Here is a 25,802-nt window from a genome sequence, read left to right as displayed (position 1 = left end):
ACGTCACAGAGGACACTTGGTACCTGGGCTAGCGTCGTAATGGACAAATGTCTTCCTCATAGAGGTCTGAGGGAGTCCTGGGATTCGTGCTCGTTGGCCAGTATGGTTCTTTTGTTGTCACAGTAGCTTCGATTTGGCAAGAAGGACAATCTGAAGAAGACGGATATGATAAATGGCTTTTATTATTAAAAAAAAAAAAATACAATTTATACTGCATTTTCATTTTTTATAAGAATAATAATACAGTGATGCATCAGTTTACAAACCCCTTGGCTTACGAACTTTTCGGTTTACAAACGTTAAATGTATGACAATTTTACCTTGGCATACAAACTATTTTTCAGGATACACACGGAGCTGCCACAATGAGTGATGTGTCGTTCGGGAACGAGCTCGTTCTCCTAACAAGAAAATCGCAGCCGGCTTGTTTTGGTCCTATATTCCCCGCCCCCAGTCATCGGTTAAAGCCACGTGATTGGTCAAGAACGCAGCAGTGTAGACTGCAAGGTTAAAATATCCCATCAACCAGGCTCCACAAATAACCTGCACAGGCCATCTGTACACTTGATGCAAAAAGCTATCAACCCAGCTAAACAGAACACAATTGATGAGGAACTAGGCAAAATTATAGCAGAGAAAGCACCTCCAAGGGATCATTCCTCAAGATGGTGAAAGAAGGTTACGTTCCTCATCAAGTGTTTAATGCTGATGAAACCGGCCACTCCACTCCATCAAGCCATCAACGACCATCACAAAGGTAAATAAAACGACTTTATTATATAGTATAGTTTTTTAGTTTAATTATAATATCATAGCACGTTTATTATACATAAAATAGGGTAAATTTTGTGTAGTTATAAGGCTTAGAAAAGTAGAAAATTATGTTTTATGGGGACCTGAGAACGGATTATTCTCATTTTAATGGTTTCCTATGGGAAATGTTTTTTTGGGATACACACTTTTCGCCTTACACACTCTGTCTGGGAACCAATTAAGTTCATAAGCCAAGGTGTCACTGTAATAGTATTTTATATCTAACTCAGGTTTCCATCCTTCCATCCAGTTCATTCAGAGATGATTCATTGGATTGACAGCAAGCACACTCCTGACAACAAGTGGGCGTGGCCAGTCCCCACTAGAGAAAGCAAAACAAAAATGTTCTTCAACTTTTTTTTCGTGTGTGTGTGTGTGTGTTTTCTGGACAAAGAGTGTGTTTACTGTCCAAACAAAGCCCCGTCCGTCCGTCCGTCCGTCCGTCCGTCCGTCCGTCCGTCCGTCCGTCCGTCCGTCCGTCCGTCCGTCCGTCCGTCTCCGTCCTCCTTCAGAGGATTTAGTGTCTTGACATTAGGACGTCCTACTAGTTTTGCTAGCACATTTCGAGGCGGCGGTTCGTGGACTCAAAGGCAATTTTGCGCACGTCAGAATTTAGGACTATTAAATATTCATAGATGAGCTCATTTGACAAGAACGGCGTTCATAAATAAAACATGGCGGTGACTGTACCCCGATGGTGCCAAAGTACTGGACAGACATCACATTTTTAGCAACAAATACATTAAGAAATAAAATGGAATATTAGCATTGATATTAGCCTTTGTGTGCGTCATATGTTCCAGAGGGAACATACGCAGGAAGCCCGGTTCTGGTATCGAAAACCCACATCTACGCCCTGAGCCATGCTAAGCAGTCGACCACCATTGAACATCACAAACGCTCTTAATTCTTCGGAACGATTTGGATGCACTTAAAGGACAACCAACGGCATTTTTTGTTTCCGAACTGACATCAGAAAAACGTTTTATAGCATCGAAAATAGCCAAAAACACGCAGGATGATATTTTTAGTCAAATGGAAAACACCGATAAAAATGAATGAAAGTGTCCCAAAACTACTCAAAATGTCGAGTTTCAGAAAGTGCCGCCCACATGTTCGTGACGTCACGCCAGGATACTACTTCACAAACTGCCTTGCTCCAGAATCAAAACAATGGCTTCAGATTGGGAGAAGGGGGCGGGACTTTCTTAATCTCACCAGTTCCGAGCTCATTTTGTGGCACTTTTGGGAAACTTTAAGTCATTTTTTTGCAGTGTTTTGCATTTAACAAAAAATATAAGCCCGCATGTTTTGGCTATTTTAGATGCTATAAAAGTTTTTCTGATGTCAGTTAGGAAACAAAAAATTGGTGTCGGTTGTCCTTTAAATGCATAGCTTCAAAAGTTACTCACATTTCACTTCCCTTTTCTAATCACTCGAAATTCATTCCGGGTGAGTTGACATCCAGGTCAGCGGTGTAGTGAACATCTTGTGCTAGACTTGAACATCTCGTGTCTTTAAAGCCCGAGGCTGATGTTTTGGAGTAGCTATTGAATCCATAAGCTAGCTAGCTAGCTAATAAATGGCTAATAATGATCTAGCCAGCCAGACAGCTATATAATAATACATTTAATTTCTAAGCGTCTTCCAAAACTCTCACGGACACTTTAGTCATGGGATTTTTTTTGTGCGGGTGAGCAGTGGCAGCCATTTAGCGAAGCGAATAAATAAATAAATAAATAAATAAATAAACATCGATAATAATAATCAATTTCATTTCTAAGCGCCTTTCAAAACTTTAAAATTCACTTTACAGTCACAGGATCAGTTTTTCTGTGGGGGAGCAGCGGCAGCCACATGCGCCAGCGTTCACTCAACCCGGAATAATAGATAAAAAGCTAGCTAGCAAGCAAATACAATGCTATATAGCTAGCTAATAGATAGCTAGCTAACTAGATTGCTCATATGTTTCCTTACTCAAATGGCTAGCTATCTAGCTATATTGCTAATAGCTAACTCCCTAGCTAGCTAGATAGCCAATAGATAGCTTGCTTGCTAGCTAGATAGCTAATATATTTTCTGACCTGTCCAGAGTTTCCAAGTTTATTTTTCCGCAATATGGATTCAAATGAAGCGTCTTAAACATACAGCTAATAGATATAGCGAGATAGCTATATAGCTAACAGATAGCCAGGTAGTGAGCTAATAAATATCTAATAGATAGCTGATACATTTTTTGCCCAGTGAAAAGTTTAGCGGTGGCTAAATTAGCTCCCTATTGGTCTCGTAACATGTAGCATCATCCAGATTATTATTATTATTATTATTATTATTAGATTGAGAAGATCTTTCTTCAATTCAGCGCAAGGTTATATTTCAGAACTGTTCAATTGACTGCGGGAGGTCAGTCGGTCTGCTTCTTTTAGCTAGCTGCGTCGTGTTATCCAAACAAGCGCTTTTGCTTCAGGCCATTTTCCACACATATTGTATATCCCATACCGGGACTACTATTTGGGAATGGCAGCATGTTGCTAGTTTTCTATTTTTATTTGAACTTGAACTAGCTTTTGTCCAGAGACTTGATATTGGCAGCGTTTTTGTCCTTGCGTCAACACGGAGGGGAATACAAATTTGTCTCCTCCGGTGGAAGTACATGTGAATTGTTTTGATCCATCTCCAACGCTGTAAGGCATTTGACTGAAAGCATGTGACCCATGAGAGATAAACACAGGATATATGAGACGTGTGTGTGTGTGTGTGTGTGTGTGTGTGTGTGTGTGTGTGTGTGTGTGTTCTCCATTTGCTTCTAATATCCTTTAAAGTCATTAAATAATCAAATTTCACTCTTCTCTCTGTGGCTTTTGGAACTACAGAAATGGAAAAAAAAGATTGCAGCGTTGATGAGGATGGATGATAAGGCAAGTTTCCCACCGGAATGGTTACGAGGGAAGTTGCAAGTTGAAATCCCATTGTCGGTTGGGGTGAATGGAATATATATATATATATTATTATTATTATTATTATTATATATGGTAGGATTTCAATACGACAATTTGTCCTTATACAAAGCAAAATATCTCTTTTAATAATAATAATAATAATAATAATAATAATAATAATACATTGTATTTATCAGCACCTTTCAAAACTCTCAAGGGCACTTTCCAGGAACAGGATAAGAAGTATTTTTGTTTTTGCTGCTGGTGAGCAGCGGCAGCCACACGCGCCAGCGTTCACTCAACCCGCAAGTAATTCTAATAGATATAAAGCTAGCTAGCTAATGAATAACTAATAAATAGGTAATAGATAGCCAGATAGCCAACAGCAAGCCAGCTAGACAGCTAGCAAGATAGCTAATGGATAGCCAATAAATAGCTAATAGCTAGCCAGCTAAAAAAAAATCCCAAGTTATATGGGTCTTTCTGTTGGCTATCTATTAGCTATCTACTAGCTGGCTAGCTAGCTTTCTATCGGTGTATTGAATAGGGACATTCAGTGTATTAGCTAACTATCTAGCGTGTGGCTACCGCTGCTCACCTACAGAGAAACTTATCCTGTGACTGTAAAGTGACCTTGAGAGTTTTGAAAGGCACTTATAAGTGAAATGTATTATTATTAGTAGTATTATTATTATATAGCGCTTTAACAACAGCTGAAGCTGGAACGAAGCGCTCACATGGAAAAAAAGGCACATCAACAGAGTCATATGATGTTAACAAACAACAAAGAAAACATTCATTCATTCATTCGTTCGTAAATGTCATCAATAAAAATGTGTGTGCGCCTGTGCATACTTCCACGAATGTCCTGCAGCCTCTTCAGTACCCTTTTACTGGGTTTCTAGGACACAAAGCCTATATATACTCTCAATAAATAGCTTGGCAGAGGGCTACAGAATTCAGCCGTCTGTCATGAATGGCTACGTTTCCTGCCGGCAGTAAAGACAATTTTTCTGGTTCCAAGCCTTCGTCCACAGTGTCTGATCGAACATTTCTGACAAACCTGTGCAAATATTTTTTTTCTTTTCCTTTCATTTTACGTGACAATAATGGCCTACATTCAAAGTCCTCACCACGGTAGTGAATTTGGTTAAAATATCATTGTACTTTTTCTGGTTTTCCTCTCATTAAACACGCACACAGATAAACACACAGAGAGTAAAAAGTGTGTATCCGAGTACACACCAAAAAAATTATTTTGGGTGAATTTGTGAGGACCTTTGTGAAACTTTAACAGATGCATATATGGTATAAAATATTAGTGGTCCTCACGAGAGTAGTCACACAAACACACACACACACACACACTTTTTTAAGTATAGTCAAATAGATGTCATGCAACAATTTAATTGGGGCATGGCTGACCGTAATGACATCTCAAACAAATGAGGGCGGAAATCCGTCAAGGCTCAAACTGTAGCATGCCGACGGCAGAAAAGGCCAACCTAGACGGCTCCTTGTGAATCAACAACAACTTGGAACAGACGGATCTGACAATGTGTTGTGTGCTGAGACGAGGAATAAAACAAGTGTGACACCTGCTAATCACATTTGGGATGACAAGTGACCCCCGCGTGACCTCTGCTACATTTTCATTTCCTCTGCCGTCGTCCATGACACGATTGTGGCTTCATGTGTGTCTTCAAGAGTTTTGAAAGGCGCTTATAAATGAAATGGATTATTATTAGTAGTAGTAGTAGTATTACTATTATTACTATTATTATTATTATATGTGTGCAATGAGATCTGCTTCCAATCTGAATCTACTAAAAAGCAGTCAGGAAGTTCAAAGACGTGTGCGACGCTGGCGGTAAATCCAGAATAGGGAGCGAAAGAAGCAGATTTAGTGTCACAGGAAGACTTTGACACACTGAGTTGTAGTTTGTTATGTTTCCGATTACGCGACATTGCTCAAACTTCAACAAAACGTCTACAACTGCTTCATGTCACAAAGAGGGTACAGCAAATGCTGAAGAATGAATGACTCTCTGTGTCTTTGTGTTGTCATATTATATATTCATGTTATTTTGTTATTTTTGTTGAAAACCAAAACAACATTTTCCATTATAATCAATGTAAAAATTGTTAATCCGTTCCATATTTTTGTCGTTTTTTTTTCTTGTCTCCTTCATTTTGCTTTTGTACTTCTTTCTTTCCTTTCCTCTTCTTTTACTTTTACTTTGCTGCTGTGAAATGTCAATTTCTCCACTGTGAGACGAATAAAAAGGTACATCTAGTATATTTTAAGGCCTCCAAAATAACAACATTAAAAAATGCAACTATTCACCATTAACCTGGATTTTTTTTTTTAATTCATGTCAATAAATGCTTCCCGATTCACCTTACCTCAGTGCCATCGATGTGCCGTTGACGGATGTCGGCGAGCAGACTCCGTGGGCGGGTCCGTAGGAGAAGCTGCTCTGGCGTACGAAGCGTTGGTCGCCGCAACAAAGGATGACGAGAAAGGCTCTCCGAAACGCTCGGTTGAGGAACGCGTACAGGAACGGATTCAGACCCGAGTTGATGTAGCCGAGCCACAGCCACGCCGTCCACAGCTGCCAAGGCACGGAGTAGTGAATGAAAGGGTCCACCACATTGGTGATGAAAAACGGTGCCCAGCAAAGGCAAAAGCATCCCATAATGATGGCCAGCGTCTTGGCCGCTTTGGTCTCCACGCGCATGCGGCTGTTGGCGACGGGAACCGCTTCTCCGCCGGTTGTCCCGAGGTCGTCGCGCTGCGGCCGATCCGAGCAGGTGGACCACGTCGCCGTGACGACGACAGCCTCCGGAGCCGATCCGGCGCGTTGGAGGGTCTCGATTTGCCTGACGTGGCTCATGGCGGTCACGTAGATGCGTTGGTAGGCCAGAACCATCAGGGCTAGCGGCACGTAGAAGGCCACCGCGGAGCAGATGACAGCGTAGGGACGATTGACCAGAAAAACGCAACTGGTCTCGTTGGAGCCGCCCGGCGAGATCCGCCTCTCTTCGATCTGGATTCAAGAAGGAAAATAGCAGAAGCGCTTTTCAATGTGACGTCTCATTACGAGCGGCTGCACAAAATCAAAGCATCCGGATCCAGATTCTAAATTTCCTCAATTGAATTCCAAATGAGTTGAGTTATTGCTAGCTATTGGCTGTCTGGCTGGCTAGCAAGCTATTAGTCATCTATTAGCTAGCTAGCTAACTTGGTCTATTTGAGTTATTCGGGGGGGGCCGTTGCTGGCTACCTAGCTAACTATCTATTAGCTGTCTAACTAGCTAGCTATTTAGCTATTATCTATTAGCTACCTAGCTAACTTGAGTTATTCCGGGTCACCATTGATGGCTACCTAGCGAGCTATTTATTTGCTATCTATATGCTATCTATTAGCTGTATAACTAGCTAGCTAGTAGTTATCTATTAGCTAGCTAGCTAGCTAACTTGAGTTATTCAGCATCACCACTGCTGGCTATCTAGCTATATATCTATTTGCTGTCTATTGTCTGGCTGGCTGGCTAGCCAGCTAGCTATCTATTAGTCATATATTAGTTCGCTAGCTAACTTGATCTATTTGAGTTATTCGGGGGCATCGTTGCTGGCTCCCTAGCTAGCTATCTATTTGATATCTATTAGCTGTCTAACTAGCTAGCTAGCTATTAGTTATCTATTAGCTAACTTGAGTTATTCGGGGTCACTGTTGCTGGCTAACTAGCTAGCTATCTATTTGCTGTCTAACTAGCTAGCTAGCTATTAGTTACCTATTAGCTAGCTAGCTAACTTGATCTATTTGAGGTATTTGAGTTATTCCCGGTTGAGTGAACCTTTCAAAGCACCTTTCAAAACTCTCAAGGTCACTTTATAGTCACAGGATGACCTTTTCTGTGGGTGAGTAGCGGCAGCCACACACGCCAGCGTTCACTCAACCCGCAAGTAACTCAAATAGATGGAAAGCTAGCAAGCTAGCTAACAGATAGCTCATAGATAGCCAACTATCTATCCGGCCATCTAGATAAATCGCCATATAGCAAGCTAGCTAGATAGCCAGCTAGTAGATAGCAAATAGCCAGCTAGCTAGGTAGCCAGCTAACCGAATTTTAATGTAAGTGGTACATCTTCCGCTTTGAAGGAAGATAGACCGACCTTTCACCGCTACTTCTTGAGTTGACCTACTGCTAACTGCGCCGAGAGAGTAGGTGCGAACTTACGATATCCTCGATCCCGATGGCGTTCCAGCTTTGCATGATGGGAAGAAAGGAAATAAAGGTGGGGATGAGCCAGCAGCCCCCGAGCATCAGCGCCACTCGCAGGGGTGTCATCTTGTGTCGATATACGAGCGGCTGACAGCAGATTGCGTAATACCTGAAACGCGCCACCAATAACTGATTTGGCCATTCGTTGACACCCTAAAAAAACCCACACAAACAGGCGAACAAACCTATCCAGTGCGATGCAACAAAGATGCAGGATGGACGCGGTGGTCAAGAGGACGTCCAGCGACGTCCTGACAAGACAGAAAATCTCGCCGTATTTCCACACGCCGGTGGTCAACTCGACGGCTGCAAAGGGCATCACCACTAGCGCCACTAGCAAGTCGGCAAAGGCTAGCGATACGATAAAGTAGTTGGTCTTTTTTTTCCTGAGAAATCACAAAGAAAAGAATAAAAAATATCAGAGGGTGGAATACACAAAAAAACAAAGTTGAAAAATCATCGGAGAAGAAGAATTAAAATAAGCTCAACTAACTGCTCGCTAGCTAGCTATATATTATCCATATAGCAATCTAGCTGGCTGGCTAGCTATTAGCTATCTATTGGCTAGCCAGCTAGCTTTCTATCTATTTAAGCGACTTCCGGCTAGAGTGAACGCTGGCACGTGTGGCTGCCGCTGCTCACCCACAGAAAAACTTATCGTGTGACTGTACAGTGCCCTTGAGAGTTTTGAAAGACCCTTATAAATGAAATGGGTTATTATTATTATTAAGGGTGCCTTAAATCTCGTTAGCTAGCTAGCTAGCTATTAGCTGTCGATCTTTCTATCCGAGTTACTTAGTTATCAAACTAGCTGTCTAACAGCTAGCTAGCTTTCTACCTGAGTTATTTCCAGGTTGAGTGAAAGCCTAGCTAGCTATCTGTAAGCTATCTATTAGCTAGCTAGCTTTCTAGGCGAGTTATTTCCATCTGGCTAGCTATCTATTAGCTACCTAGCTGGTTAGCTGGCTATCTATTGGCTGGCATTCTGTTGTCTATCTTATAGCTAGCTGGCTAACTTTCTATCTTTTTGAGTTATTAGGGGTTGAGTGAACGCTGGCGCGTGTGGCTGCCGCTGCTCACCCACAGAAAAACGTGTATTATTATTATTAAAGGTTAGGTGGGACTTATTCACAGTTCAACTAGTAGAAATGAACAAAGAAATGATCAATCTTACCGTAGATGTCGATCGTTGCAGAGCGCCACCATGACCAACAAGTTGCCAAAAACAGTCATGACGATGATGAGGGACAACGCGATGGTCAGCAAGATGTTCTCCAAAGACTTCGGGAACTCCTGCTGCTGCTGCTCTCGTTCTGGTTGTTGGTGATCCGGATTCGTCGTACCGTCGTTGAAACTAGCCCAAAAAAAATGCTTGAGGAAATCCGTAACGGGATGATGCAGAGTTTTATATTTGATGTCAGCTTACATTGGAGGTGACGCTGTGTCCATCCCTGGTCATCTGCCTCAAGGTCAGCTGAGGACAGTCCTCTTCACCCCATTCTCCTGACCAGCTGTCAAAACATGAGATGTACGAGAAACATGAAGAAACTGCAGGGTGGTGCAGATGGATGAAGGAAGGATGGATGAGTAACTTTACACAGTGACACCTTGGCTTATGAACTGAATTGGTTCCCAGACAGTGTAAGGCAAAAATTGTGTATCCCAAAAATTAATTTCCCATAGGAAACCATTAAAATGAGAACAATCCGTTCCCAGATCCCCATAAAACATCATTTTCTACTTTTCTAAGCCTTAAAACTACACAAAATATATCTTATTTTATGTATAAAAATGTGCTACGTATTATAATGAAAGAAATAAACGGTAGTGTATAATAACGTGGTTTTATTGACCTTTGTGATGGTCGTTGATGGCTTGATGGAATGGAGTGGCCGCTTTCATCAGCATTAAACACTTGATGAGGAACGTAGCCTTCTTCTTTCACCATCTTGAGGAATGATCCCGACACACAATGCATTTTGCGGTACTTTGTTTGGTCTAAAAACTTTGTGTTGATACGTGTTGATAGCGAAATTACAAGGAAAACACATCAATAACGTGATGGTGAATCGTTGTGTGTTGCACCAAGACTATTATTTGATACTAGTTGACACAAATTCCCAGCAGACAAATCAGCCCATTTCCAACGGAGCTTGGGTGCCATCTTTTGCATTTTCTGAGACACTACATGCTGTCCTTGACGGCTTGAATTGATATGGGAGGACTTCTTTAATCGATGGCAAACATTTATGCTTTCCTCTTCAGAAGTATTTGAATCATATTCATAAGTGGATGAGTAACAAGGAAGCATCTTCTCCCAATCTCTGAAGCCATTGTTTTGATTCTGGAGCAAGGCAGTGTGTGACCAATAGTGACATCACAAACAAGTGGGCGGGACCTTCTGAAACTCGCCACTTCCGGGTTCATTTTGAAATCGTTTTTGGACACTTGAAGTCATTTTTATTGGTGTTTTGCATTTGACGAAAAATATCAGCCTGTGTGTTTTGGGTATTTTAGATGCTATAAAACGTTTTTCTGATGTCAGTTAGGAAACAAAAAAAAAAATGGTGTCGGTTGTCCTTTATGCTTTCCTACAAGTGGTGTGAAAGGGGGCTCATCATTCCTTCTTGACTTTAGATCACTGGACTCTCATACCCAACCTTCAATTTCTACACGGCATCAGGCGTGAAAAGTAAAAAAACAAGTCGGAAAAATGTGCGTGAAGCCATGACGAGAAGAAGAAAAGTGCGATTTCTCGTGGGATGGTTGGAGACCGAGGTGTCTTTTCGCAGCTCATCGTTTCTATGTGTGAGTGGGACAAAAATGAGGCCAAAAAAAGCAACGGGAGATTCTTCAACATTCATTTCCTTCATCAACATGTTAGAACGTGAACATTTCTTCAGCCATGCAACATGGACGTAAGAGGTGGTGATATTTCAACATGTGCAAGGTGAAATGTTCTTGCAAGGCCCAATAAGCACGGCCATAAAATAAAGTATAATATCCAGGCGTCTCTCCGGAAGTCAAATAAATCAGGAGGGCGATGGGATGAAATCGGCATTTAGTGGGATTATTTCTTGATTTAGTTATCTAGCTATCTAGTGATCAATCAATAATTAAATAAATCCGATATGAATAAATGATATTGTTATAGTTAATAATAATAGCAACTATTACACAACACTACTACTACTAATAATACTAATACTACTAATAATAACAACAAAAATACTACTACTACTAATAACAACAACACTACTACTATACTAATAATAATAAAAACACTACTATTACGACTACTAATACTAATAAGAACAATAATACTACTACTTCTAATAATAATAATAACAATACTACTGCTACTACTACTACTAATAACACTACTACTAATAATAATAAAATAATAACAGCAGCAATACTACTATTACTACTACTAATAATGACAATACTACTACTAATAAAATAATAAAAATAAGCAGCTACTACTACTAATAATAACAACAATACTACTACTACTAATAATAACAATACGACTGCTACTATTATCACTACTACTATTAATAATAATAATAATACTACTACTATAACAATAATGCAAATGATAACAACAGCAATACTACTATTACTACTACTAATAATATTCATACTAATAATAATAACAATACTACTAATAATAAAAATAACTGCAATACGACTACTACTTCTCATAATAATAATAATAATAATAATAATACTAATAATACTATTAATAATAATAATAATAATAATAACAATACTAATACTAATAATAAGAACAGCAATACTACTAATACTACTAATAATAATAATAATAATAATAATAAAAATAACAGCAAAACTACTACTACGTCTAACAACAACAATACCACTGCTACTACTAATAACAATAACAACAATACTACTACTACTAATAATAATAAAAAATATAACAACAGCAATACTATTACTACTACTACTACTAATAATAATAATAATCAGTCAGTCAAAAACACACAAAAAAAAACAGTCAAACAAAAAAAATGTCATACCGAGTCAAAAGCCAATGACTAAAAACTAAAAATAGAGCCCCCAATGTGTGTTTACACACGACCAAAACATGATTGGTCGTTGATTTGGAACAACAAAGACACTAACACGCACAAAACTCAATCCTCAGTGGATAATGAGCCCTCATATCAACCAGGATGGATATTGCGTTCCATGGCGAGTCTACAGGGAATATATTTCACAGCGGACGCAAAGGTTCACATCTGGCCGAGGAAATACATTTCAAATCCAAAAGACCGCTTAAAAGCCAAAGGATACAGAGTTCAGGATGGTCCTACGTACTCCATGTGCAAGTATAAGCTCCGTCGATGCAGCGTGTGATGCGCAAACAGGACAGTTAATGCCCGTGGAGCAAGCAAGCAGTATTTGGAGATACTTGATTTAATCTGCCATATTTGGCAGCTGTCGTATAGAAAGATATTGAGTGAGGATATACAATGGATTGCGTTCTCCGGAGGGACGGGATTTTCTCAAATGCAATTCACTCAATGTTCCCCCACTTGGGTTATAAATCTGGAAGCTAATCTTGGAATGTGCTCAAATTAAACCAGTCAAAATGGCATCCATTAATTACGGTTTTGTTCCATCGCGTCGCTCTGCCGATTTTAGGCAGGCGGTGCGCCCGATGACACAGGTGGAATTCTATACACGCCGGTGCAGTATTTTATTGAGTTGATCCGAGAAAATGTACACTTGTTCTGTGGCTATTACCGTATTTTCCGGTGTATGAGACGCACCCCCAATGAATGGTGCATTTTTTAAAAAAAAAAAATCATAATACAGGTAACATCCGACTTACGACTGGCTCGACTTACGACCACCCGTACTTACAACCTCGAGACTCTGTTCAAAAAATTTAATTCTACACTTGGCACCGCAACGTGCTAGCAGGCCGGCAACACGTACATTAATTTTGGCCAGCCAGCATCTCACGCTCGCACAGCAATCGACAGCGTGATGGCACCAGAGAGGGGGAGTTTACGAGTCATTTAGCCTCTGATCCTCTAGTCAATATTTTGAATGGATTCCGACTTACGACCGTTTTGACTTATGAACGTTTGGTCGGAACGGAACTCGGTCGTAAATCGGATGTTACCTGTAAAAGGCGCACTGGACTATAAGGCACACCTTCAATGAATGAGAAAGTGTTCCAAAATATCACATAAATATGTAAAAGTTTTCCAATTATCTATTGGAATAAAACAAACAAAATATCCGTGAGAACTTTCAACGTGACTACACATTATAATCTTAATTGTCTGCAGCGCCAACTAATGTTTACTTATTCAACAGTAAGCATACCCAAACATGGTCTGACGGATTAAGATTCATGAATGAAGGGGAGAAAAAAAAGTATCGGAGAGAAAGACGTGTTTTTCTTGCTGGGACTGCCGATACAGCGCTAGTCAGCCCTCTCGCAATGTTTTTTTCCCTTCTACGAGGGGGCAGCATTTGCCTTTTTTCCATGTTAGCGCTTTGTTCCAGCTTCAGCTGTTGTTAAAGCGTTATATCAACGAATATGTATGCATTGCAAGGAATTAATCAGCCCGTTTCCACAGGCTGATTAATTCCATACACGGAGCTTTGTCGCCCTCTTCTACCTCTTTTTGGTGCTACACGAAGTTTTCAGACCAGCCAAGTACAGCCAAATGCATTGACGTGATGGAAGGACTGCTACAATGTGTCCTTTTTTCGGTCAGGGGCGTTCCTTCAGTGACGTCACATACGGACTCGTCACCAACTCAAAAACAAGACTTTGGGAATATTCAGCATGAGTCTTAAAACGTAAAATATAGCTCTATGAGGTGGAATCTTTGTCAAATACACTCAGTAGAAGTCATTTGAAGCCATTTTACAAATTATGGACACAACTTGTCCGGAGACGTCGGTTGTCCTTTAAGCGCCTTTCAAAGCTGTCAAGGAGACTTTACAGTAGCAGACAAGCATAGGTACTATCATAAATAAAATACAACTTATGCAGAAGACGGCCCGTGATTATCGACATGATGCATCCGTCGCATTAATAAGCAATAAATAAGGAAATGTTGCCCAAAAAAAAGTGATTCTATTTTATGAATTGTTTTAAGCTAAACAGAGCAACTGTATAAATTTAAGTTGACAGAGACGACTCTGAACTTGGGTTGTTTGAGATTTAACGAGCGGTTTGTAAATGAATTGACTTTTTCGATATATGTACATGCTTCTTTATTTGCCCTCCACAACTCCCTCGTCCACATAAAAAAAAAAAAAGATTTTCAGGTTAGTCACTCACTTGTGTCAGACACCTCGCACCTCCTTTCTTCTCATCCGGTTGCATTGCGATGCTCTCATAGTCCAGCTGGATCATTCACAAACCCGCTTTGACTCTTGCCAGCAAAAGAGAGAGACGAGAAGAGAAAAATGTCATCAAAATGAGAGAGGGGGGGGGCGTGAAGAGGGGGGTTGTGTGGAGGCGTGGGGGGGACTAACACATAGTTGAGCTCGATGCTGACCTCTAGCGGCTGTTTACAGATATTACAAATTCTGGAATCAAACCCAGTCACTTTGCACTGTAAGGCTGATCATGCTAACCAGCATTTAAAAAAAATAACCAATTCAGTCAATTGAGTATGACTGTTTTTATTTTTATGTTACAAACAACATTATAAACAACATAAAATAAGGGAAATGAGAGCTAAAATTGGAAATCATCCTAATAGCCAGCGTTTGAAACTCATTACATAAAGTTAGCGGACAACAGGGCAGACAACTCTGAAAAGTTGCCTGCCCTATTTTTCACAACTCCAAACACAATAAAACGACTAATCGCAAAAAACATTGTCGCGAAATATAAAGGATTTTTTTTTTTAAATTAAGGAAGCACCTAGCACAAATGCTCCTTTGCTTGATTTATGGTAAATATCCCTTGCTGAAGATTTTGCTCCAGTTGTCGTTTGTCGTTATGGTGCACAATGCAATCTTTGCGTTGTCTGCTCAAAGCCACGTGGACTTCTCTTTCTAAGCGCCTTTCAAAACTCTCCAGTACACTTTTCAGTCACAGTATAGTGCAGTGTTTGACTTCAAAATTGCCAAACGTTCGTTTGGCAATTTGCATACTCGGCACGGCAGCCAATCAGAAACCTGTTTCGTGCTTCGGATTATACCGTGACTGTAAAGTGCACTTGAGAGTTTTGAAAGTCGCTTAGAAAGAGGAGTAGACGTGGCTTGTAGCGGTTTGCTTGTAGCTTTTGCTTTATTGAATAAAACAAACGTTTGATTTGAAAAAAAATAAATAAATCTTCAAGAAGTTGTCGGCCATTCGGGCCGAGACGTTTTGAAAGTTGTACGCCCGACGTAAAAGTTGTACGCCCCGGGCTGACGTTATTTCAAGCACTGTAAAAGCCAATAAAAGGTGTCACATAAATGCATACAGTATACAACACAGGTATCAAAGTCAAGGCCCGGGGGCCAAATTCGGCCCACCACACCATTTTGTTCGGCCCGCGAAAGTAAATCTAACTTGTGCAATTCCATGATGCTAGCTAAAGTACCAACAAAAAAAATCTAATTGTCATATATAAACCACAATAACAGTCATTATTTATGACTTCAAATGTAAAAACGAGTCATTTATCAATTTGTTGTGCGCTCTATATGTGATATGAGCAGTGGATCAAACCTTCTAATGGCTTTTCCAAATTCATAACGGCCCCAGAGAGGGAAACCGGAACTACAATGTGGCCCGCGGTAAAAAATGACCGACACCCCTGGTATACAAGAATAAAATCCCTGTGTTAAACATGTCAAAATTGACCCAAAGAGGAAACTTGTTAGTGAGACGGTCACGACTCAGGCTCCAGGCGAGGAAGTACAGGGAGGATGAGGTTGCCAAATGACGAGTCTTGAGTGATGAAAAAACCCGACGAGTGCGCGTGTGCGTGCTGCGGGGAGAAAAAAAAACACAGATAAGCAAACTGTCGACTCCTTCCAGCTTTTGGTGTGAGTTTGCTAATGTTTGACCTGCAAGGCAGCTTTCTGCTGGGCAACAATGTGCTGCTGCTCGGCACTGTCACGGAAGTCTTTCATGCTGTGACGAGCTATCGGGATGCTGTGGGATGAATAGAAGAGAGCGTCTTAGCAGTACAGTCTGAAAAACGATGATTAAATACCTTTAAGAAAAAAATCAGAATTATTCCTGTTATTGCCAATACAGAAAATGCCAATTGGAGGGATTTAAGTCATCTTTTTAAATGCATTTTGGACATTTTGAGATGCTTCAATACCTAACGGTACTTGATTTAGGTGTCTGTGCTAATGCCAGATCAAAATACGGCAAACGGTAATTTTAAAACAATCATTTCTGTTTGTATAATGTATAAATGTATGTATTAACATACATGTATGTATTCTTGTATCTACCCAAGACCTATTTCCTGATACATTTGAACTTCAAGCCCTAAAAAACTGCGGTAAAATAGCGTAAGTTGCAAGTTGTTGCGTTACCTGGCTCCCGGAGTGCTCACGGTCTGATTCTGCATTAAGCGTTCCCTCTCTTTCTCCAGTTCGGCCAGGATTTGTACTCTGGCTTTGTTCTGGAAGCCTGCATGGATTAAAGGAATGCAAAAAAAGTCATGGGAATTACACCACGACAACATAATGTGAGTGCACAATCGGCGTTTTCAAACAAACTGTAAATGTACCTGACCCCGGAGGATTAGTAGACATGTCACCGATGACAAAACAAAGCCAAATGAAAATATTAACCAAATAACAGTGCATATAAATGAAATGTATTATTATTATTATTATTATTATTAATTATTAAATGATAGTTTCTCCCAGTCTACCCGACGTATCGACTTGTGCACGAAAGCACGCCGAAGATGGGCCTGATTTAGATGTCTGTGTAATTGCCTGATCAAAATACGGCAAACGGAACTTTATTTAGGTGTCTGTACTAATGCTTGATCAAAATACGGCAACCCGTGAATAATTTTGCGCAATAAAGAAAACAATTATTTATGTTTGTATATTGTAAAAAAGTATGTATTAACATACATTTACGTATGCTTGTATCTATCCCAAATATACATCGCAAAACAACAAAAATAACGCCGATTAAATTGCTTCATTAATGGTATTGTATTGTCAAGTATTGTTTTACATAATGTTTTTTTGCCTTTATGCGCACTTGTTGATATCTACGAATACCCATTGAAGCTCAAATTTCTTGCACGCATGTATACTTTTCGACGCCCCGTTGTTACAAACGTTGTTTACTTCCGGGTTTTCGCTGTTTTAACCTCCGCATCTGCGCCGTGGGTGTCAGCTGACACTTAGGACCAAGCAGCGGCTTCCAATCTCCGCTCCGAACTAGAGGACGAACACCAAATATTTTTCCCCCCTGGTCAGCGCAAACGCAACTTTCCCGACGTAGCCTGGACTGCTGCTCGCCGCGATTGCAGGCAAGCCGACCGCACGATGAGCGTCGGCGCCCAGCGAGGCCTGGCCAGCTCGGGGCAGAAGCACATCGCCGAGATTCTACACCCGTTGTCGGCCGCCGACGAGTCGCTGTCCCCGGGTCCAGATGTCACCGTTAGCGCTGGGGGCGACAAGGTAGGCTGGAGCCAGGCTTTAGCCAAAGCTTACGAAAATACGAAAAAAAAACTAAAAAAAGAAGCAGCAATTATGCTTTTATTTCGTAACCTGTTGTTCACATTGACTATTTGAAAAGACATTTCCAAATACAGCAATGAATGACCACGCAGTCAAATAAACCCGTTTTTATTCAGACTTTATAAATGTTTATTATGCTCGGACGGTGAGTGGCAGACAAGCCTTTACTTTAAAAACAGAGATAGAATAATTGACATTATAACGATGAACGCAAGTTTTATGACCCAGCTGTATTTTTATAATCATAGTGGAACACCAAAACAAGTTATAACTATTGTGGACTTGGTAACAATGGGGCATTAAAATGTCATCGTTGATGTGAATGAATATTCTTATACGTACTTTGTTCGTGACATCATTGAATGTGGCGACACCAAAATCACACGCAAAAATATCAATGGAAATCAAATGCATTATACTACGGAGGCCTGGAATTTGAGCACAAACAAATGATCTTTGGGTAATGTCCGATGTCCACAGTGTCCGAGATGTTCGATCGGACACTGTGGGCAAAGACTCGAACCTAGAAAGAGTGTCTTTTTACTGCCGGCAGGAGACGTAGCCATTCATGACAAACGCCTGAATTCTGCAGCCCTCTGCCAAGCTATTTATTGAGAGTATATGCAAATTAAAGTGATGTATTAGTAAAACATAGTTTTAGTGATTATAATACCACACCTGTTCTAAGCACGAACAGCTGTAAGCAATAAAACATTGTCTTTTCCATGAACTGGAAAATTTGTAAGGTGGCTAATGAGCTCTTCCTGTGAAGGACTTTCAAGTCGTAAATTGCTTCGGTGATAAAGGAGTTTCTAAATTCTGTCCAAGGCCAGATCTCCTAGATGACGATGACAGTTTAACTTGCTGTGTCTGTTGACCTCAGATTGACCCCAGGTTGTCTGTGCTTCAATTGTGTATTTGAGTCATACATGTTGACTAAGCATATAACAGCATGAAACTTTTCAATATGATAACATCAGGTATATATCGCTACTGTTGCCGCTTTTGTCACTCAACTCATTGTACTCAGATGTTGCGTCACATGATTTGGTGGCGCAAGTCCTCCACAATAACGTCATTGACCGAGAAAAACAACCGCAACATTCTATCACTCGTTTGTTTTGCGCTTCCTTGTCTTGATTTTTGATTTCTTTCTGTGCCCGCAGGGGGCGGTACTATCCAACGGCACGCCAGCTGACACGCCGAGTCCTGCCTCCGCATCCTCGATGTTCAACAGGCTGCAACTGGATGACGACATCGAGTCAGACTATTACGACTCCACCGAAACGCGGGACTTGTTTGTAACGGTGGACGACCCAAAGAAGCATGTCTCCACAATGGAGACCTACATCACTTACAGAGTGTCCACCAAGGTCTGCTTGTGGAGCATCCATTTTGGATCACTAGTTAATAATAATACATTTAAAACTCTCAAGGTCACTTTCCAATCTAAGGATAAGTTTTTTTCTATGGGTGAGCAGCGGCAGCCACACGCGCCAGCATCCACTCAACCCAGAAGTAACTCAAATAGATAGCAAGCTAGCTAGTAGATAATAATAATAATCATCATCATCATAATAAATTTAATTTCTAAGCGCCTTTCAAAACTCTCAAGGTCACTTTACAGTCACAGGATACGTTTTTGTGTGGGTGAGCAGCGGCAGCCACACACGCCAGCTCACTCAATCTGGAATAAGTGAAATAGATAGAAAGTTAGCTAGCTAGCTAATAGATGACTAATAGCTAGCTAGCTAGCTAGATAGTGAATAGATAGCTAGCGTTAGATAGTGAATAATTATCAAATAGATAGCCAGCTATCTAGTTAGATAGTGAATAGATAGCATGATAGGTAGCTAGCTAGCCAGTTAGATAGGTAGCGAGGTAGCCAGCTAGGTATATAGATAGCAAATTGATAGCTAGCTAGGTAGCCAGTCAGCTAGCTAGTTAGATAGCGAATAAATAGCAAATAGATAGCTAGATGCCAGCTGGCGTCATGGCAACCGTCGCTATGTGCTTTTTAAGTGCTTGAAAAAGGCTCGTGCAAATGTCACTGTCAAATATAAAGGCTGAGTGTTAATTAAGAAAGCGTACGCAAGGTCGCTTCACAGTCACCTGTCAACGAGTTAGCATCCGTGAAGAAGAAAGAAAAAAAAAGCTTCTTGAATGTAAAACTACCAAAACAAATTTTTTGTCTATGTGTTCAATCAAGACAACGCGGATCGAGTTCGACCTTCCGGAATACTGCGTCCGACGCCGCTATCAAGATTTCGATTGGCTGAGGATCAAACTGGAGGACAGCCAACCCACCCACCTCATCCCCGTAAATTGACCACAACAAAAAACTGCATTGCCGATTCGCGCCCCACAAAAAAAAACGTCATTCACAGTCTTTGCGTTCTTTTTTTTTACAGCCTTTGCCGGAGAAATTCGTGATGAAAGGCGTGGTGGATCGTTTTTCGGAAGAGTTTGTCGGAACTCGCATGAAAGCGCTGGATAAGTTCCTGAAAAGGGTTGCGGACCACCCGGTTCTGTCCTTCAACCCGCATCTCAACGCTTTCTTGTCTGCTAAGGTACGTTCCTCATCAAGTGTTTAATGCTGATGAAAGCTGCCACTCCATTCCATCCAGCCATCAACGACCATCACAAAGGTCAATAAAACGACTTTGTTATACAGTACAGTTTATTTCTTTCATTATAATACCATAGCACATTTATTATACATAAAATAAGGTATATTTTGTGTTGTTTCAAGGCTTAGAAAAGTAGAAAATTATGTTTTATGGGCACCTGGGAACGGATTATTCTCATTTTAATGGTTTCCTATGTGAAATTATTTTTTGGGATCCACACTTTTCGCCTGACACATTCTGTCTGGGAACCACTTAAGTTCAAGGTATCACTGTCTAAATGAAGACAACTTCTGGTACCTACGTAGGACCTGAACAAGCGTCAGGGTCTGGCGCTGCTCACCAAGGTGGGCGAGTCGGTGAAACACGTCACCGGAGGCTACAAGCTGCGAGCGCGGCCGCCCGACTTCTGCGCCATGGGGGAATACTTGGAGACCTTTAGCCAAAAATTGGCCACCATCGACCGTATCGCTCAGAGGATCCTCAAAGAGCAGTCGGGTGAGAAACACAAGTTGCATAAGCTCCTGAAATCAATCAATCAATCAATCAATCAATAAAAATATAAAATAAATACACAAATATATATAAATATATATATTATATATATGTATATAAATAAATACACACTAAATAAATAAATACTAAATAGATACAAAATAATTAAATACACACTAAATAAATAAATACGAAATAAAAAATGCAAAATAAAAACACAAAAAAAAAAAAAAATAAAATAAAAAATAAATACAAAAAATACACAAATATATATAAAATAGAAAAATAAATACATACTAAATAAATGAATATTAAATAAATGCAAAGTAAATAAATAAATACAAAATACATAAATACAAAATAATTACACACTAAATAAATAAATGCACACAAAATAAATAAATAAATACTAAATAATACATACATACATACAAAATAAATACAAAACAAATAAGTAAAAAAAAATTAATACCAAATAAATACATAAATAAATACTGCCTCTTCATCAAGGTTTGTGTACTGATAATTAACTTTTGAAGGGTCTGCGAACAAAAAAAAAAAACAAATCCAGATGATCAACACAGCACACACGCAACAACATGTAGGACCAAAGATGACCTCTAGGAGGCAGAACTGTGTCACATGGCATTTAACTCATTCCCTTGGACTCTCTCCTTTCATCAGAAAAAAAGTTAATTGCTAAACTATATGGCTCTGGAGTTATCTGAGCTTGAAAGCTTGATAGGCCCTTGTGTAAGGGAAGCAAAAAAAACATTGGCAGAGGTCTGACCAGCGCTCTATCGACACTCCCATCGCAAGAAAAAAAAACTAAAACCCGAACAAAGTCGTGAATTGGAAGCAAATGAGTGAAGACGATCACAAAATAATAATAATAATAAATAATACATTTCATTTCTAAGCACCTTTCAAAACTCTAAAGTCACATGATATTTTTTTCTGCAGGTGAGCAGTGGCAGCCATACGAAAATAACGATACGAAATGACGTTAATGATTTCCGACAATGACGCTAAAGACACAGTTAGCGAACCAGTCAATGAGGAAGTGGCATCTTACGAAACAGGAAGCAGCGCAGAGATAACACAACCTTTTACCTTCACTTCTGTATTCTTTTTAACCATCGTCAGCTTTATGGTTTCCATCCAAAACACTGCTATCTCAATCTCGCTTAGAGTACTTGACCGAGTTACGAGACTACGGCGCCGTGTACTCGAGCTGGACGGGTTCGGAAGGGGAACTTCAGCGTCCCCTGGAGGGGGTGGCTAGCTCGCTTTCCACATGCTGCGGGGCTAGCGATGAGTTGTGCGAGAACATGGGCCAGGACTTCCTACCCGTACTACGAGAATATATGCTCTACATCGAGTCCATGAAGGTGAGACGGGTTGAATTTTTCAACGTGTATAATAACCACGGCTCTGCGGGGGGATAGGGGGTCGGTACAGTGATACCTTGGCTTACGAACTTAATTGGTTCCCAGACAGTGTGTAAGGCGAAAAGTGTGTATCCCAAAAAATAATTTCACATAGGAAACCATTAAAATGAGAATAATCCGTTCCCAGGTGCCCATAAAACATAAATTTCTAATTTCCTAAACCTTAAAACTACACATAATATACCTTAGTTTATGTATAATAAATGTGCTATGGTATGATAATGAAATAAATAAACTGTACTGTATAATAAAGTCGTTTTATTGACCTTTGTGATGGTCATTGATGGCTTGATGGAGTGGAGTCTTGAGGAATGATCCCTTGTAGGTGCTTTCTCTGTGATAATTTTGTCTAACTTAAAACAGATTCTTTTCTGACAGACAGTGTATTTTAGGTGTTCAATTACCTGACATGTTTCGGCGTATACTTCTTCGTCAGATAATTGAACATCTAAAATACACTGTCTGTCAGAAAATAATCTGTTTTAAGTTAGAGATCAAGTAGACAGGATGAATTTAATTCAACTATAATTTTGTCTAGTTCCTCGTCAATTGTGTTCTGTTTAGCTGGGTTGATAGCTTTTTGCATCAAGTGTACAGATGGCTTGTGCAAGTTGTTTGTGGAGCCTGATTGATGGGTTATTTTAACCTTGCAGTCTACACTCTGCCTTTTAACTATCAGAGTTGAAAATATCTTAATGTCGTCTGCCCGTCTCGTTAATGTTTAAATCACTCCCCTCAATCCTGCGTTCTTGACCAATCACGTGGCTTTATACCGAAGACTGGGGGCGGGGAATAGAGGACAAAAACAGTCGGCTGCCATTTTGTTGTTAGAACGGGCTCGTTTGCGAACGACACATCACTCATTGTGGCAAAAAATAGTTTGTATGCCAAGGTAAAATTTTCAGAAATTTAACGTTCGTAAACCGAATAGTTCGTAAGCCAAGGGGTTCGTAAACCGAGGTATCACTGTTTGCAGAATGTTTTGAAAAAGCGCGACCAAAGTCAAGCAGAGTACGAAGGACGCCTGGAAGCCGCCCTTACTTCGCAAACAGGAGGACCGAACGCCCGTAAGTATCGTCGTCATTCGTCACCTTAGATGGTGGCAGATCCATTTTGCCATTTTCGGCCGTCGTCCACGGTAACGTCACAAATTTTCCCGTAGCGTTTAGAGCCCCCCTTGTAGCGCAGTAGTGCTTGTGTATCTCCACACTAGATGCCGCCCGAGGTGGAGCGATGCCAGGATAAGGTGGAATGTTTCAACGCCGACTTAAAAGCCGACTGGGAGCGTTGGCAGAGCAACAAACGGCAGGATTTTAAGCAGCTTCTCGGCGGCGTGGCCGACAAGAACATCAATTACTACGAGAAGGTACGCGTGGTACAATAACAGCCTCGGAAAGTCTACATCGTAACTCAAATAGATAGAAAGGTAGCTAGCTAATACATAGCTAATAGATAGTTATTCAGATAGCCAGCCAGCTACTAGCTAGATAGCTAGCCAGCCAGCTAGCAAATAGATAGCCAGCTAGCATATGAGCAAAATTGATAACAAAGGCAGTTTAAGAAAAATAAATAAATAAAACGCCCCAGCGTTGACTCAACCCAAAATAACTCAAATAGGTTGAAAGCTAGCTAGCTAATACATAGCCAATAGTTAGCCAGATAGCCAACTAGATAGGCAGCCAGCTAGCCAGCCAGCTAACAAATAGCAAATAGACAGCCAGCTAGCAGATGAGCAAAATTGATAACAGAGGCAGTTTAAGATAAATAAAGAAAATAAATAAAATACGCCAGCGTTCCCTCAACCCAAAATAACTCAAATAGATTGAAAGCTAGCTTGCTAATACATAGCAAATAGATAGTTAGCCAGATAGCCAACTATATAGCCAGCCAGCTAATAGCTAGCTAGCTAGATAACCAGGCAGCAGCCAGCTAATAAATAGCAAATAGATAGCCAGCTAGCATGAGCAAAATTGATGACAATTTAAGAAAACGCGCCGCCGTTCACTCAACCCAAAATAACTCAAATAGATTGAAAGCTAGCTAGCTAATACATAGTTAGCCAATCCAGCCAGCTAGCCAGATAGCCAGCTAGATAGCAAATATGCTAACTTCTATTCTGTCTATTCTCTATCAGTCGCCCATCTTGTTTTTTTTCCCCGCAGTGCCAAGCAGCTTGGGAGTCGCTTCTAAATGTCCTCCAGGATAAACAAACGGAGGACGGAACGAGCGAGACGGACTGAAGCAGCCTTTAAACTTTTGTCCATCACGCACTTTTTTTTTCACGCCAAGGACCGAGCGGGCCTTTTGGAATCACCAAATGAAGGACCGACCGTGCGTTGGCTCACATTTTTCTTCACACTTGACTGTCACTATCGACAGCCATTTTGTTTTTTACATGGTGTCACTATCGACAGCCATTTTGTTTTTTCGTGGTGTTGCTCATTTTCTACTTGAGATTTTCTGTTAACAGTTGCCAATGCTGCTTATGTAACCACACGCGAAGGAAGACTTTTTTTTCTCATAATTTTTGCAATATGACACAGAGGTACAATTGTTATAGTTATGATGATGATTATTATTACATATTTTTTTTCTTCGCCTTCTCAGATAAAGCCACAAACTCATCCCAACACCGGTAAAGAATATTATTTTGCAATGAAAGCTACCACAATATTCCGGATGAATCTTTTGTTTGAATGTACTGAAATCATCTTGATATAAAAAAAAATCATCAAAAAAATAATAATAAAAAATGTCCGCATCATTTCCTGGTTTACGACGCAGCTGAAATAGAATCAATTATTTGTTATTTTTTTTGTAAAAGCAAAGCGCTAATAACCTCAATTTATTTTGGTTCTCAATGTTTACATTTTTTGTTTCCTTTTGGTCCATTCTGTACACTTGAACATCTTGTAATTAAATATAAATATGAGGCCTGGATATTTGATGTTGTTCTGAAGCGATTAACCTTACCTCAAGCTATTTTGGGATATATTGGACCAATATTAAAATAAATGGAATTTGATATTTATCTGTGAAGTTTTTTTCCCCTTTTATTTTAGTTCTGTTTCATTCAATGAATTTTAATAAAAAAAAACAATTATCATCGCTAGATTACTAGCGAGCCCACTATATAGCTAGCTAGCTAGCCACCTAATAATAAGACATTTCATTTTTAAGCGCCTTTCAAAACTCTCAAGGTCACTTTCCAGTCACAGGATAAGTTTTTATGATATGATAGATCACATCAGCTCACTAAACAATTAGCTAGCTAGAAAGCTAGCTAGCTAATAGATAGCTAACAGATAGCTAGCTAGGCCTTCACTCAACCCGGAAGTAACTCAGATAGAAAGCTAGCTAATAGACAGCTAATTCGATAGCTAGGTAACTTGGCTAGAAAGCTAGCAAGCTAATAGATAGCTAACAGATAGCTAGCTAGGCCTTGAAGATAGCCAATAGCCAGCCAG

General features: G+C 40.2%; 3 protein-coding genes across 4 annotated transcripts; 1 reads left to right on the top strand and 2 right to left on the bottom strand.

The window, feature by feature from the left end:
* Positions 1-11: 11 nt before the first annotated feature.
* Positions 12-14,566, bottom strand: LOC148884901 (5-hydroxytryptamine receptor 4). Of its 2 annotated transcripts, none has more exons than XM_089019711.1 (7): positions 14,380-14,566; positions 9,469-9,553; positions 9,217-9,396; positions 8,228-8,428; positions 7,998-8,151; positions 6,159-6,802; positions 12-150 (listed from the first exon to the last, which is right to left on the bottom strand). In XM_089019711.1, exons 2-7 carry the CDS (start codon positions 9,489-9,491, stop codon positions 57-59), a joined length of 1,296 nt encoding a protein of 431 aa, XP_088875837.1. In that variant the 5' UTR covers positions 9,492-9,553; positions 14,380-14,566; the 3' UTR covers positions 12-56. The 2 variants fall into 2 exon arrangements, with proteins under 2 accessions (XP_088875837.1, XP_088875838.1); XM_089019712.1 differs by lacking the exon at positions 12-150 and adding an exon at positions 227-1,135.
* Positions 14,567-14,710: 144 nt separating this feature from the next.
* inip (ints3 and nabp interacting protein) lies at positions 14,711-16,943 on the bottom strand. The gene is made up of 4 exons (XM_089019714.1): positions 16,787-16,943; positions 16,590-16,686; positions 16,107-16,194; positions 14,711-16,027 (listed from the first exon to the last, which is right to left on the bottom strand). The coding sequence occupies exons 1-4, from the start codon at positions 16,863-16,865 to the stop codon at positions 15,929-15,931; spliced, it is 363 nt and encodes a 120-aa protein (XP_088875840.1). The 5' UTR covers positions 16,866-16,943; the 3' UTR covers positions 14,711-15,928.
* Positions 16,944-17,398: 455 nt separating this feature from the next.
* Positions 17,399-25,374, top strand: snx30 (sorting nexin family member 30). Its single transcript, XM_089019709.1, is given in 10 exon segments — positions 17,399-17,702; positions 18,929-19,135; positions 19,972-20,082; positions 20,174-20,332; positions 20,698-20,887; positions 22,076-22,275; positions 23,312-23,371; positions 23,373-23,402; positions 23,549-23,701; positions 24,498-25,374. Coding segments are annotated over 10 exon segments (1,323 nt in total). The 5' UTR covers positions 17,399-17,567; the 3' UTR covers positions 24,576-25,374.
* The last annotated feature ends 428 nt before the right edge of the window (positions 25,375-25,802 follow it).

Source organism: Hippocampus bargibanti, linkage group LG18 (genome assembly GCF_051943395.1).
Source record: "Hippocampus bargibanti isolate YZ-2025 linkage group LG18, ASM5194339v1, whole genome shotgun sequence".
In the NCBI taxonomy this organism is placed as follows: domain Eukaryota; kingdom Metazoa; phylum Chordata; class Actinopteri; order Syngnathiformes; family Syngnathidae; genus Hippocampus; species Hippocampus bargibanti.
Note: the sequence above shows the minus strand (reverse complement) of the source record. Positions and strands in the feature narration are given on the sequence as shown.

Excerpts from the sequence above, each read along its gene's own strand:
- LOC148884901 (XM_089019711.1), bottom strand. The coding sequence starts at position 9,491 with ATGGACACAGCGTCACCTCCAAT. Across the intron at positions 8,152-8,227 it reads TGTTGCATCGCACTGGATAG|GTATTACGCAATCTGCTGTC; the intron begins GTTTGTTCGCCT and ends GGCGCGTTTCAG. Across the intron at positions 151-6,158 it reads GGCACATCGATGGCACTGAG|ATTGTCCTTCTTGCCAAATC; the intron begins GTAAGGTGAATC and ends CGTCTTCTTCAG.
- inip (XM_089019714.1), bottom strand. The coding sequence starts at position 16,865 with ATGCACTGTTATTTGGTTAATATTTTCATTTGGCTTTGTTTTGTCATC. Across the intron at positions 16,687-16,786 it reads TACTAATCCTCCGGGGTCAG|GCTTCCAGAACAAAGCCAGA; the intron begins GTACATTTACAG and ends TAATCCATGCAG. Across the intron at positions 16,028-16,106 it reads AGCAGAAAGCTGCCTTGCAG|CACGCACACGCGCACTCGTC; the intron begins GTCAAACATTAG and ends TTCTCCCCGCAG.